This window comes from Metopolophium dirhodum, chromosome 5 (genome assembly GCF_019925205.1).
Source record: "Metopolophium dirhodum isolate CAU chromosome 5, ASM1992520v1, whole genome shotgun sequence".
Taxonomy (NCBI): domain Eukaryota; kingdom Metazoa; phylum Arthropoda; class Insecta; order Hemiptera; family Aphididae; genus Metopolophium; species Metopolophium dirhodum.
The window spans coordinates 22,724,106-22,739,554 of NC_083564.1; the positions used below are offsets into that span (position 1 = coordinate 22,724,106).

The following is a 15,449-nucleotide window of genomic DNA, read 5'->3' on the forward strand; positions in this document are numbered from 1 at the left end:
TGTATAGCAGAGAGACATCCACTTACCCACCTATTTTTATATATAATATACCTATTATATGTATAGGTACCTACTAATGAAAATGTCATTAAAAATCTCTTATAATAGATAATACTACATTTTTCAAATCACTTTAAAATGACGGGATACTTAGTTGGTGTTTTAATCGACAAATTTATAATCTAACTAGGTTATAATATTTCTTAGGAAGGTAACCTAATTCTTAAATACATAACTAATTATTATTTTTTTTTTAATATTCTAACTTTAACTTGTTAGATAAATTATCACTAAATAGTTGCTCAGGTTTGTATTTAGTATTTTAGTGATGTATTACTCAGAAAATTCACGAGAATAAGTCTTTTCGATGTAGGTAGACTATAAAAAAGATACTAAGGAAGCCATTTGGGGAGTGGCTGGGTGTATTTGGTACCACTATATTTTCTGCACCTCATTGGCCTGCACATCAATTTATAATAGCTAAGTTAAGTTAAAAGCTAACTAATTTATAAAAGTTAAGCTACCTATATATTCTGAAAACCTTAATGCACAATGCACATAATATAATATACTAATATTAATGGAAGTAATATGTATTTATTATTTATATATTTAGGTATATTATCATATTTAATAAGTGTGCATGACGACAAAAGCTATTTTCAACTTCCAACTTTTCAATTTTTTAATTCATTAAAATATTAAAATATATTGTAACCCATCAACCACATACCTAATATACTTAATACATATAACCTAAGTGTATTTACCTATAAGCTATAGCCTGGCTAGTAGCTGGTTTTGTCTTTGATTCTTAAAATATTTTTTAACAATCACCTGATGCTCTGATCATCCTCTGCCTACAGAAATACACCATTGATTATAATACTATATTTAAGCCTATAAAATATTTGTATAATTATATATAATATCTTATAAAAATTAGTAGAATATTTTTTATGACTAACATATTTCTGTAGCATTAATACTATGCTAATACCTAGGTACTTTGTTTTATACTATAAATTATTTTATTGACCAATAGTTGATAATTAATAATAAAATATAATTTGAAATTTCAATATGTTCTGTTTATGAACATAATTATCCACTGTTGATCAACTCATTAATAATATTTTTACTTATACCTATCAGGTATTTAAGTATTTTTTAGTTGATATATTTTCTAAAAACTCACAAAAATTAATCTGTTGAAAATATTTGTGAATTATAGTGTACCTAATACTTTAACAGTTAATGATCTTACTAATTATTATTATTTTTAGTTTAAAAATGTTCAAAATTTAAAATTATTTTTTCTAAAATATATTACTGATCACACCATTTTCTGTTCATAATTGATAAACTGAACAATAATTTATTAATAGCCAAAACACAATAAAAAAAAAATACATTTATTTTTAATTTTTAAGTACTATGTTTATATTGGTGTTATAAAGTAGCATATCTATGTATTGGGTTATATAAAAAAAAAAGTTTAAAAAGAGTAAAAAAATACACATACATTGAGTGTTAAAAAAATGCAAAATAAATACATATATTATATTTTTAACTTAAAAGTTAATACATCAAGACAGAATTGGTTTAGAGATTCTTAATTTTAAACGACCATCTTTAGCATATATATTTTATGTAAAATGTTCACATTTTCATACAGATTTTACCAACTCAAAAGGTGATACAAATGTAAGAGTATAAATAATATAATAGTTTATACATCCCATAGAGGAACCATTAGGAATGTTGATGCTTAGGCTTTTTTCTCTTCAGCTATGACTAAAAAAAAAAAGTCATTAATAATTTAAATTATAAAGTTAGGTATAAAATTAAATTTGTATTATTTCATATTTGTATAAAGGTAACTTTATAAAATAAGTGATACAAATGTGAAATAAAATTATACCAAATTAATATTAGTATAGACTTTTTTTTAATTTAATTTAAATTCTTACTATTCATATAATAAATTAATAATAAATATTAATAATATAACCTATTATGGGTAATATTAACTGTAGGTACCTTCTTTAGTGGGCAATGGGTTTTTTTCTTCAGTTACTGTGGGTTTCAACTTTGCGGTGTCAAAGTTCTCAATACCGGCAATTAATTGTTGTTGTTCCTTTTCGGCTTCGATCACTAAAATAAAAAACAAATAAATACTTTTGATTATTAATAATTTATAGAAAACTCTATAATTTAAATTTTGTATATGGGTAATATTATATTAAATTACTAGATAAATACTGACCAGTCTTATCAGGGAGTGGATTTTTTTCTTGAGTCTCGGTGTGTTTCAATTTGTTAGTATCGAACCCACCAACGCCTTCAATAAGTGCTTCAGTGATGGCTTTTTGGGTTTTTTCTGCAGCTACATCTACAAATTAAAAATTGTATTACTTATCTAATATCTATATGATAACTATTCAGTTTTTGTGTATTCTTTAACATGGAACAAAAATAAATATATTTCATTTTATTGTTTCATTATCTAAAACAAAAACATAATTTGTAAGTATTTAAAGTAAGTACTTATTATAAGATATATTATATATAGTATATAGGTAATAAATTGTATGCATGCACTTTTACAGAAAAAATTAGACACGAAAAATAATTTATAGCATGAGCACACTCACCTTGAGCGTTCGGCAAAATTACTTTTTCCAGAGTATCTGTTCTTTTTAGCTTGTCCGCGCTAAAGTTATTGACGCCATGGATGAGATCATTATGTTGGCGTTCGCGTTTCACGTCTTTTTTTTAATCCAAGAAAAAAGCAACAGCAAGCAATTTAACATACTCATATGTATATTAGCAAAAAGCATGAAAATTTCACATACCTAACTATGAAATTTACACACAAAAGCAACACATTTATGGTGGCATTTAGCAGACTATTTAAACTTATAAAGCCATTTAAAATAACAAATACTTTAAGCATTGGTGTGCGCAAGGAATATGCCTGCACTGCATACTCTGGGACGCCAAGAAAGCGCCGTATTTAGGTACCAGGTCCACTTGAAACTTGGAAGTCTATTTTCTCATAACTCAACTTTACTTTATTTAAAATTTTCTTTGGAATATTTTTGTATTTCATTGTGTCATATTAATTTCAATATTTAAAAGTTTAGAGATTTAAAAGTTTATTAATACCGACAAGTAAAAAAAAAAAAAAAAATGGCCAATGAAATATATTATATTGAAGAAGTTACAAACAAGCTCAAACCGCATATGTCGGTGAAAAAGCTACTTAAGCTTTGTAAATAAATATTTTTTTTAAAAAGTTACCAACAAATAAATTGTATTTTAATATACCTGCACTTTTTTTTAGAGTTAGAAGTCTTTTTTGTGATTAGAATTTTCCTTTAGATACATTATTTAGATAACCTGCCAATAATCTAGTTATGCCAATGAGTAATGACTTTAAGCTTAGGTTTCAAAGTGACAAATCTATATTATATTTAACATGCTTTGGAAAACATTATATTATATTGTCGAATTTAAAATTTACCTAGTAATAAATAATGATAGATACTTAAGAGAATGTCAGCGCAGCATTCATTTTCACCCTCTGGCTTACGCGAACATAGCAAATTTACGTTTAGCAGAACCAACTATGTGTTGTTACTTTTAATATTAGAGAAGTCACCTATTACACCAAACTTGAAATTAAGAATACATTACCTGTGTGGCTGTGTCGCTACGTTCGCTTTTTTACAATATTTTAATTTTTATGCGTTTTATAAGAATTTTAAAATTGTAATAATTTAGTTCATAACTTAAACAAAAATAAAAATATCATAAAATAGCTGAAATAGCGACAATTGAAATGTAATCAACTTTAAGTTTGATAATAGGCGATTTCACTTTAATATTAAAAGTAGCAACATAGGATTGGTTGTGATGCACGTAAATTTGGTATATTGTGGGTGAGTCATAGAAAGAAAAAAATGGTGCGTTAAAATCCCCTTAATATAATTATTTTATAAATAAAACTATAAAAGAAAAAAAAATTGTGTATAATATACTAAGACAAATTCAATGGTAGAAATGTACTAAATACAATGTCAGGAAATCTCACACAATACACTCAAATTTGTAGTAATTTATTAAACTAATAAAATAATAGTTAATTTATCAGAAATGAAAAAAAGCTTTGATAAATTGGTTTTTTATAAGGCTTGGGTTTCAATTACTCATACGCACACTAAACTGATACAAGCATTTCAAACGATCAATATAAGAAATAAATAATGATTGATAAATTGTATTAATTATTTGGATTATTAAATAAGTAATTACCTTCAGCAGTAGGAAGAATGATTTTTTCATTAGTATCGGCCTTTTTCATATTGTCGGGATTGAACCCCTCGAGTTGATTTTTAAGGTCGAATGCTACCTTTGGCAGATCTTTTAACGACGGAGAACTCATTTCTATAAAAATAAAAATAACATTAAATCAAGAGCAGTAGTATTATAGTGTTAATAAAGCTACCCCGGGATAATATACTAAAAGTAATGAATTTAAATTTTTTTTCGAAAGGGGTGATTCATGCAATGACTCATACTAAATGGGAAAAAAACTCGTATCCCTTGAGCATTGAGTGTTCATTCTGATTAAACCGAGCACAAAATGTACACACGCTTATTCCAGTTTGACTCTATATATTCTGTACAAAGAACATACAATGCATTAGCTACCTAATATACTTTAAAATGAAATTCATTTTTTCAGAAAATTATATTTTTATAAAGAAACCGTATTAAAAAAATATCTATGATGTATGTATTAATGTAAGTACAGTTATAATAAACGTATACAACGGAAATAGAATCCCCCCAATATGTGTTGAGATTTATTTGTTGAATACACATTTGTCAGTAAATAATGCATTAAACATTTGGGGGATGCTGAGACATTATCGATCACGCAGGGGGTATCAAACTGGTAGAACAACGTACCCACAACCCTATCCAATGGCTACACATTTAAATATATAACATGTGTGCTATGTTACTATAAAATATAATATTATAATGCATTTTCGTGAACGCTCTATAGAATTGAAAGTGCAAAAACGTGTTTTTTACCAGTTGACGTCAATATAAATCATTTAAAATCTGATTCATAGTTTTTTCCCAATCTAAGTGAAATCGTAAACCTTTTTGGGTCTTATGCTACAAATCTTATAAATAATACATAATACGAGGAAATAACATAATATAATTATTTACATAAATTTAGCTCCTAAAAAGAAATAAAAATACTAATAAGTATATTTTAAAATAATATTCTTGTTCCTATTCTTTTACCATAATTTATATTACATCATATTAATATTTAGTTAACATTAGCGTTATCCTGGTAAAATTATATACATCTCGAAGTTTCGAATTATTGTTAAATAAAAGTTAAAACAGGGTGTGTCTGATCAGAGCCGACCGAGACTTGGAACCACTGGTAATTCGGGGACCCTACAGATTGATTCTATCTGAGCATACAACCATAGAAGGGTAGAGCATGATTGTATGCCCTTTAATATGTTTATTCACGTGCGACGTCCCTATTTCGATGAGTTAAAACCTACTAACCGGGTGAGCTTTACAAGTCTTTTTGTGATGTCAATCTTGATAAATATTTTTTAAATATTATTACAGGTTATATTCGTTTTTAGATAAAAGTATTTTCCGGGTATCATTTGATTTGCACGTCCTGTTATCGCATTTTATTGTAACCCTTTTTAGATACTTACACTTAAGAGGATGCTACACACGTATGACACAGCAAATTTCCGTTCACTAGTTTCAATACCAATAGTGTGCAGTTAGTTTTGATATTAGAGTGATTTGACCTATTATCAATTTTTTAGATAATGACATTATCTATGTTTAAGCGTTGGCTTTTATTCGATATTTTTATTTTCAAACGTGATATTATGAGCATTTTTAATTTTTGATATTTCACATACCTATACATTGCTTGAAAATGAAAATTTCGAAAATTGACAACGCATAAGCACATATGATGTTTTTAACTAAACGTTTTATAATAGGTAAATTCACTCTAGTATCAAAACTAATAGCACACTGTTGAAACTAGTGAACGACAATTTGCTATATCGTGCTCGTATAAGGCGGAGACAACAAATGTAAGGGTAGCGTCCTCTTTAATATATCCTGAGAGTCGACGTTTGATATTAAATATTTGTCAATTTGTATACAAAATACATTAGTAGGTATAACGTATGTGTACGTTGTACGCCTAACCACTGTAACGTGGTATAATATTTCACTCTTGTATAAGATATTAGTCAGTATAAAATGGGGAACTTCATACAGACCCACATCAGTCACACAAAAGTTAATTTATTATAACTGTTATAAGGTATATTTAACATTTTTGATTATAAATCATATAAACACACGGCTAAGTAGGTAAAGTGGTAATTGATGATCAGCCATTTAGAACATCCACATTTAAAATCATTACTACCTAGTTAATTGTTGATATGGATCGGTGCATCCGTATTTAAATTGGGTCATTCACCCGAAAACGCATACAAGACACAGGCTTACTCTAAAGTAATTATACTTCTTTTTAACATAATTTAAAACTATAGATATAATATCTGAGCAAAAAAAAATTTAATATTATTCAATTTTAAGACAGTAAACTTACACAACAACAACAACATATAAACTTAAATTAAGCTGATTAAAAAGCAAAAATGTATCCATACATGTTTCATTCAATTAATATAATTTATAATTTATAATTAGGTAAATAATTTAATTTAAAATATCAAAAATATAATATTACTCGAACAGTCATGAAGTTTATTCTATAATATAACACCATTTGCAGTTTTCAATCTACAGTTGTATATTAGAAAGATGAAACAGTTCGTCATTGGAGTAATACTGTGCGTATTAAAAATCATTTCCTTGTACGGTAAATAGGTCTTGAAACCAGTATTAGCTCCATGGTCTTTCTTTCTCTGTTAAACCGTTTTCGCGACGCTATATTTTTTTTTATAATGTATTATTTTTAAAGACAATGATTATGTAGATGAGCCATGTAACCGTACATTTATCCCCATGGCTGCCCATCCATCTGACGGTATAGGTATATGATACATCCAAATATGTATATTGTGTACTATGTTATACTTTCTTCGAGTCCCAAAACAGATATTAGGTATTTATCAAATACCAACAAGATAAATGATCGAAAACCAGATGAATACATAAATGGACATATTCTTTTATTTTTTTTTTAAACGCCTGCATGTATTACGGCTATTATGATAATCTATGTATTAAAAAAAATTTGATACCTACCTCAAAATAAAAAAAAAAGAAAGGAGATACATGTAGGGCATGGCTATTTACTATTGTTTAATGTTTACTATACGGTATTCGCTAATAAACTATTGTCATGTGAAGCAAAAGAAATATGTATTTTTCAAACAATAAAAATTGTGTACTTATTTCATCCGGTGTATCACAATTCACAGAGTATCAAGCAAGCAAACACGGAGAACGTGTTAAATATCAAAGATAATAATTCAAACAATTTTTTCCTTTTGTAAACGCGCATTATATAGAACGTATCAATAAAATATAATATAAGTATTGAACATTTACATTAACGGTTATGTGTTATGGTCTTATGGCATTAAAAATATACGGAACAGAAATAATGAACACCGTAAATGCATACGTGTTTCTATATAGAGGTACCACTGTATGAAACCTGAGACCTTAAAAGGTAAAAATCCTTGTTATGCATCAAAACGACTTACTAAACATGTCAGTTTTTTATATTATGCGTACCTATTGACAACGAGTCTTATAAACACTATTCTCTACATACTATTTGTATGATTTAACCATTAAAGAATTATACGATAAGTTTAAAAATGTATACCTACATAATCAAGTGTAAAATATTTAAAACACATTTTTACAGAAAGAACACCAATTTTTTACCTAATACAATAGGTAGGTAATTAAATTCGTGTTAAGAAATATAAAGTAAAATGTATAAACTTAAGACTTCTTATTTACCACAATTCACAACAAATAAAAATAAAATTACTAAAATGCTATTAAAATGCTATTAAATTTGATAATTAGCATTATTATTGTTGAGAATCATTAATATATGGCCAATCAGAAATAAATGAGTTAACATTAAGATTGCTTTAATATTATTGACTCTAAATAACTACATAAAGTTTGAAGCATAATCATGGAAATAATAAGAATTTCAAATTCAATTATGAAATTCTGGCAACATTGATTTTTGTTACTCAGTAAAAATTTGTTAGCAAGGAATTTACTATAGTTTGTTCTACAGTATGTCCCATATACTCCAATTGAATAACTGATGATTAATGAGTGTGATTCATTCTTCTAAATTAGTTTCCTAGTGATATACTGCATATTGATATGAGTCATATGACATATGATGATATCATGTCGCATACCAAACAGATATAACTATTTATGTTTATCATACTTCTTAATCTATTTATTATGTTTATTATTTATACCTATATCAGTGTTTATACAATTATACACAAGTTTGTGACGTTTGTGTCTCAAAAATAAAAATGTTGGTAAGTGATATCCACAAGGTTATTTAACGTACATGAATTCCATCCTTGTTACCAAAATTACTATACAAATAGCGTCCATGTGTACCTGCGTCGACTAAATTAATTATTTTTAATGTTTGAATTCATTGGTTAACGTTATTTAAGTATAATTCATATTTCTTTTCGATAATGTATATTTGCTTTTGGATTTTTAATGGTTTTAAAGTGAGATATTTAATGGTTCCTCCACTCCCCCGAATATTTCACAGATACGGTGAACCCTGTAGTATATACAGGCCTAAACTAACCCTAAGTGGCCAAGCCCGTGTACAATATTAAATGTGAATAGAAATGAGGTACGGAAACAACTTAGGTATTTGTCCGTTGTTGTTGCTCAAGAGATTATACGACTATACGACACTGAATGGTTTATGCACATAAATATAGGTGGGCGTACATATTAAATATAATATATTCGATTAAATATTTTAAAACTTTTCAAGTCAAATTAGTTGTTCGGAATCTAGAATATCAAGAAGTTTAAGATACAATTACTAACAACCTTTCTAACAATAAGTTCAATGTTCATACTAGGTATCTGCAGGTATATAGGTGTAGTGGTAAAATATCATAAATAATTAATAATGCATATTGTACTTATGTAGAAATAGTTGAGGATGTTAATAAAAATAAAATATCGTTTAGCATATTGATAATGAATAAAATTCTAGTCGTATCATTTTTTTTTTCTGAATAATCGAAACGTTATCGGATGTATTGTGTGACATGAAATATTTAAAAAAGTGGTAACTTCCTGGGATATTTGATAATAACGAATATAGAATTTTAATCCACACAAAAATAATAAGATAACAACCAATCCCTAACCATTCACAACCTTTTAATAGTATATAATTTATAGATAAACTAAAACATCATGTATTTTTGGGATAGGTTTCCACTTTACAGGCATATATTATAGTATTTTAATTTGATTTTGAATCTGATTCCATTATGTAAGAGTTAATCGCACATTAAACACACGGATTCAAATGTAATACAATAAATATCCTTTATCTGCACATTATAAATAAAAATAAAACAACTGACAACAATTTAACAACTTTTCAGTAGTTTTATTTCTTATACGCGTGGGGAAGTTACAAACGATTTTTAAACGTAATAATGTAAAATAATTAATCAAAACTTTTGAATCAATCTAAAAAACCTGCAAACATTGATTGCATATATATATAATAAAAACACATTGTAAAATCGATAAACATAATATTATAATTTCTCTGAGAATCTAAAATAGATGTTAATTTTAAAGATATATCGTTACCAGGATGAATGACTACAAGAAAAAAGTCTGCGATTTATTTTATATTTATTATGCGGTTTTGATTGGTCATAGGACAAAAAGCCCAAGTGTAGGTACACTATATTATACAATCTGAAATATATATATAAATCGCGATACACAGATGTATTAACAATTAATCATGGACATTATAAGTTATGCAAACAAAATAAACGGGAAAAACTCATATATTTAGTTAAACAATTTTCAGTCACTTCGCAAACTAATAATGTACCCATATATTATAAAATCCATCATTCGCATAACTTATCAGGTAATAATGATGATTTAGTCTGTGTATTAATCAAAAAACCAATATTACACAATAATTAATGCATTTAATTAATTTTTATTTTAAACAGTGCTGTAAATTATTGTGTTAACACCGAAATTACCAAAATATAGTAAACTATATATATATATATATATATATAGGTAGGTATTGGCATGATATATTACATATAATTCTCATTAAGCATTAATTTCGATCATAATTCATAATATTTATAAAAATATAATTATTATTATATTATTATATGTAGACTAAATAGGTATACCTAAATAAAAATAAAAGTATAAATATGTAAAATCGAAAAAATATTTTAAACTATTTATTGTTGAACCATTTAGTATCCAATTAGTAGATAATAATATTGTGCACGTTCAAAAATAAGTAATAACAATTAAATATATAAAAAAGTTACCAGTACGGCATTATAGGAGCACATAGTGCAAAATGCATTTATTTAATAGAAGGGGCACGCGCCACAAAAAGGAAAATAATACACTGGTATGTGATGACGTCACGCAGTTGAACTCTGCGGATGATGTCATCGTCTATAGCTGATATACAACGGTACGACCGACCTCGAATTAAACACATATTCCCCCATTTTGTGTCATTAAGACTTTAGTTATATATATTATATACACATACACATTGTTTGACCACATGACTAACACAGGCTATATAGATTTCCTGGATTGTATTAACTGTAATAGGAGGTACCTATATAATAATAATATACAAATTAAAAACAATATGAAACATATAAATACTTACATAATAAAATCGAAAATAATTACACTAATAAAAAATTTAATTATATACACAACCGTTGAATCATTTATGACGTAAAAAAAGTAGATAGATAATTACAAGTGTATCAGTTTTGTTTCAAATTTATTAAATCTTCTAAAAATTTTATTAATTATTTTAATTTTATTGAAATTCATTTATTTCCAATATTCTTCTATATACCTACCTATACATTTAAAATATCCCATATCGAGGCGTAGATGACATTTCTATTAGTTACTCCTTACTAATTTATAATCACATAGCGATTATCATATTTAAACTTGGCGATTGTATTACCATTAAAAATAAAGATGTATACCTATGCGTATTATTGTGTTTACGTTTATAATGATTACGAAACCAGCACCTTAGTGTGCATTTCATAAACACAAGGTCTATGCAGCTATGGGCATTTTAACATAATAATATATATTGTGTACCTAGGTATAGTATTATTAACATATAAGGATATTCTCGAGGATATTTGTCGGAATTTGAAATCAACTTAACAGAAATTCAAACTAATGATTTATGTAAGCACTAAACTGAAAGTATTAATTTTGAATTTTAAATCATAAAATTAGTTGGATATATAATCAATAATACAAGAACACAGAACAATGAAATATTTGGACTTTAGATTAAATAAATCACTTATATATTTAAAATCTACGGGCTATTAAACATTTTTTTTAATGAAATCGTTTAAAATAGGTAGTAATTTCTCACAAATTAAACTTGGGCACCTACTTGTAAATTATACAGCAAGTAAATATAAGATTGTGTATTTATTTTTATTTTTTAATATCACTATTCACTTATAAATATCTGTGGTATGCCTACTCTGCGGTGGTAATTTTATCAGCAATTAAAATGTGCTACAAGTCTTACCCATTGTTTTTACGAATTATGATTTTGTTTATTTTATTGATAAGCTATTAAACTATTGTTTAATACCTATAGTTATGAATTATAGTGATATGATTGATATTGTTTAGCGTTTAAATATGTATAAAATACATTTAGAAATATAGAAAAATCACAGATTTAGGAACATCTTTAGAGAAAAATATATTTACTACGATTTAGGCATATTAGGGTACTTAATAATAAAAAAAATGTTATTACAAATAAATAACTAATGTAAAATACCTACTATATTACTATAAAACCCCAAATTTGTGTTTATAAAAACAATTTAATACGATTAACCAGAATTTCTTATTTTTATTAACACAGTTTGTGTTTGCAACCCGATTTTTTACGATAAGTATTTTAATTTTTAAGCGAGTACTATGATAACATTTTTAATTTGCAATTTTTACATGCACTTGACTTGCTGGAAAATAGAAATATCGTTAAAAGTCCAAACGTCTAACACCTTATGTCACTACCGTTTAGTTTCCTAATAGGTCAAATCACTCAAACTAACGAAGCTAAACTTAAACTTATGGGTGTACATTTGCCGCATGTTACGCAGACGTTATGCGGGCGCCGCGTCCTCTCAATGATTCAGAATTCACAATAGTCCGCACATTATAAAGATAAGCCATAAAATACCCCCCCGAGGTATTAACATATAATTTAAAACAGGCAGTTAAAAACACTTTAGGAATGTCGTAAAACAACCGATAACGAATGTTGTACGTACTTTGGATATTGGAATAATGTTTTTGCTTGGCGTTTGGTTTCAATGTAAAAAAACTAAAAAATCAAAGTTCAACGTATACGAACGTTTGGCATGACGTTTTCATCGTTTGTTTAATGACAAAATAAAATAACAGTTAGTCGTCGTGGACTTTCCCGGTAATAATCCATACGCACTGCTGTCGCGCGATGATTCAGATATTAATAATTAATTTGAAGGCGATAATAATTGATTTTTTGCTAATGGTTTCAATAATCACGAATTAGAAACGTTTGCCAAACACAAATTTCTCCAAAGATGACAAACAATAATGTTCAGAAAAAAAAAGCTAGTATGAAAAAAAAAAAAAAAAAACAATTCGATGATTTCATCAATATTTCCATACAATAATAAATAACAATCGTCGTTAATGCGTATTACGTTATGGTTATAGCTTATTAGTATTTTCAAGACGGTCTTATCAAGTGCAGCACGCGTGTAATATAAAAATACGTGTACTGTGTACTACCTGTACGTGCTGCATTTACGTATATCTTGTGTATTTTATAGGTATATAATATGAATAAATTCAGGTGTTATCGACCCAAAAGACGTCCAAGGACACGAGTAATAATATTATGTAGTCTAAACTCTAAATTGTAGGTGTACTGGCCATATTATATTATATGTAGGAAGTTGACCGTTACATCGCAGTACACACTGCAGTCTATACTCATCTACAGTACAATTTAATTTATATAAATACACAATAGGTACTAATATTATTCAGTTTGCACGCCACTATATTGTAATAATAATGACCTTATAGGCAACACGTTTATCGAACTATTGATTTTTATGTTGTAAATCATAGAAAACACGAAAGTATAATAACATGTAAAGCTGCGGCGCTGGGTGGTAAGTATATTACCATTGAGCCGGCAGGTATATAATATGTATACTCGATGGTATGACTAATCATGAAATCAAACGATTCCTAGACAATATACATTGAAATACAGCCATGGGCAATGGCCGGTTCGATCGACCCGTGTAAAACTAATGCAGAGCTTAAACTAACGTCACAATGTATGCGAGTACAACAGTAAGTCTATATTATTATGCCGTGATGACTGAATACCGGCGGGTTATAAGTACGCCCGTTGCCCAGTCGTCAGACAGATGTTTATACAACAGATTGTGGTGCACGAAGCACTCGTCACGACACAAACAACACCTCTTTCACCATATGGTCGGAGAACTCGGAGTTAAAAACAAAGACGTATTCGAACGATCCGCGTACTGTGTAAACAAGTAAACAACTTTACAAGGAAGTCAAAATCGAGATGTTTGTTATAAGCTGAAAACGTATTTTGACGGATCCGTGGACATGAAATGACACAAACAAGAAACAGTGTAATCACTATTTAAGAAAGACTTAAACGTCGGTAGTCGGTACCTACTGCAATGTTGCAATAATAAGCTAATGTATAATTAACCAATAGTCAAAAAATGTGAACAACGATTTTACTGGTAAAATATTTAAACGATGACGATGACCCAGTTATAATTTCTCGATTGACAAGTAGGTATCTATAAATAATATATATATTAATATGATTTAATATTATATTATAGTAGGTGAGCTACTTAAAAGTTAAGACATAGTAAGTAACTTTTAAATAGGAATCATTATACGAGTGAATCAGCATTCGGCACAAAAAATAAGAAATAATGTGAAACTCCACTCAGTCGTTTCAAATATATGACAAGTGGCTAATTAGTGTTGCGAAAGAAATTTTTTTCCAATCAGGCAAAAGTTCGACATTATGATACATAATAATAAATGGTGCCTGTATAAGAATAAATACCATTCCCATTCCAATGTTATGATATTTAAATAGTTTGACTGAAACCATAGACGAACTCATCAATATGCAACCTTTGTATTGCAGGTATTGTACCTACCTTTTATTAATTGATAATATTATTATTATAGATTAAGACTTGAGCAAACCGTTTGGTCCCCTCCTACTTAAATATTCACGAAATCTTATTTTAATGACGGTTTTTTCTTCCGTAATATTATATAAATACATTCGTTTTAAAGTCGAGCTCAAAAAGGGAGCGCCGCCCAATTATTATAAAAGTTTAAAGTTTTGACCATATAGATAATTTCGGAAAACACGAATAGACGATAGATAAAAATATGTACCACACACCAATATAGTGTTTGGATAAATTAAATCTATGTAATAAACGCACGAATGCGACACAAGTATCATCGGTTTTACCTGTTAGGTAATTCCAACGACGGACGTACAACTACTGCGGCGGCGGAACTGACGTTGGAGAGGTGTGTCTTCTCGGACGGTGGCAGTGGACAACAGCGGACCTTGCGAGTGGAACTGACTGGTGACTACTGAGCGTCTGTCGTCTGAGCGCTCACCACTTTGCTCGTCGCTGTGCCGTCTGGCGTCTGGGCGGGACCGGTGTCTGGGCGGGTGTACACCGCGTCACCGCCACCGCCACCGCCACCGCCACCGCCACCACCACCGCCACCGGCGACCGTGACGCCGTGGGAGATAAAAAAAAATTGCAATCGCCGGTCCAGTGCGAACATACATGGTAGCGTGAAATATCCCGGGGGGGATGTCACCGAGATTATCGTACGCCGCGTCGGACATTTTCGGAAGACCGTAAGCTTACGGCGACGATTTCGTAGTTATTATTATGTATTAACTCCGTTGACCGTTA

The 15,449-nt window shown here is 28.6% G+C and overlaps 1 protein-coding gene across 2 annotated transcripts; it reads right to left on the reverse strand.

Moving 5' to 3' along the window:
• Positions 1-1,399: 1,399 nt before the first annotated feature.
• On the reverse strand, positions 1,400-15,178 carry LOC132945113 (thymosin beta). Of its 2 annotated transcripts, XM_061014760.1 has the most exons (6): positions 14,987-15,178; positions 4,321-4,452; positions 2,658-2,771; positions 2,270-2,395; positions 2,044-2,157; positions 1,400-1,797 (listed from the first exon to the last, which is right to left on the reverse strand). In XM_061014760.1, the coding sequence occupies exons 2-6, from the start codon at positions 4,448-4,450 to the stop codon at positions 1,772-1,774; spliced, it is 510 nt and encodes a 169-aa protein (XP_060870743.1). In that variant the 5' UTR covers positions 4,451-4,452; positions 14,987-15,178; the 3' UTR covers positions 1,400-1,771. The 2 variants fall into 2 exon arrangements, with proteins under 2 accessions (XP_060870743.1, XP_060870744.1); XM_061014761.1 differs by lacking the exon at positions 2,658-2,771 and having other exon boundaries at positions 14,987-15,172.
• Positions 15,179-15,449: the final 271 nt, after the last annotated feature.

Coding starts and splice junctions, on each gene's coding strand:
- LOC132945113 (XM_061014760.1), bottom strand. CDS start 4,450: ATGAGTTCTCCGTCGTTAAAAGATCTGCCAAAGGTAGCATTCGACCTT. Junction 2,772..4,320: donor CATTCTTCCTACTGCTGAAG/GTAATTACTTAT, acceptor ATTAAAAAAAAG/ACGTGAAACGCGAACGCCAA. Junction 2,396..2,657: donor AATTTTGCCGAACGCTCAAG/GTGAGTGTGCTC, acceptor TTTAATTTGTAG/ATGTAGCTGCAGAAAAAACC.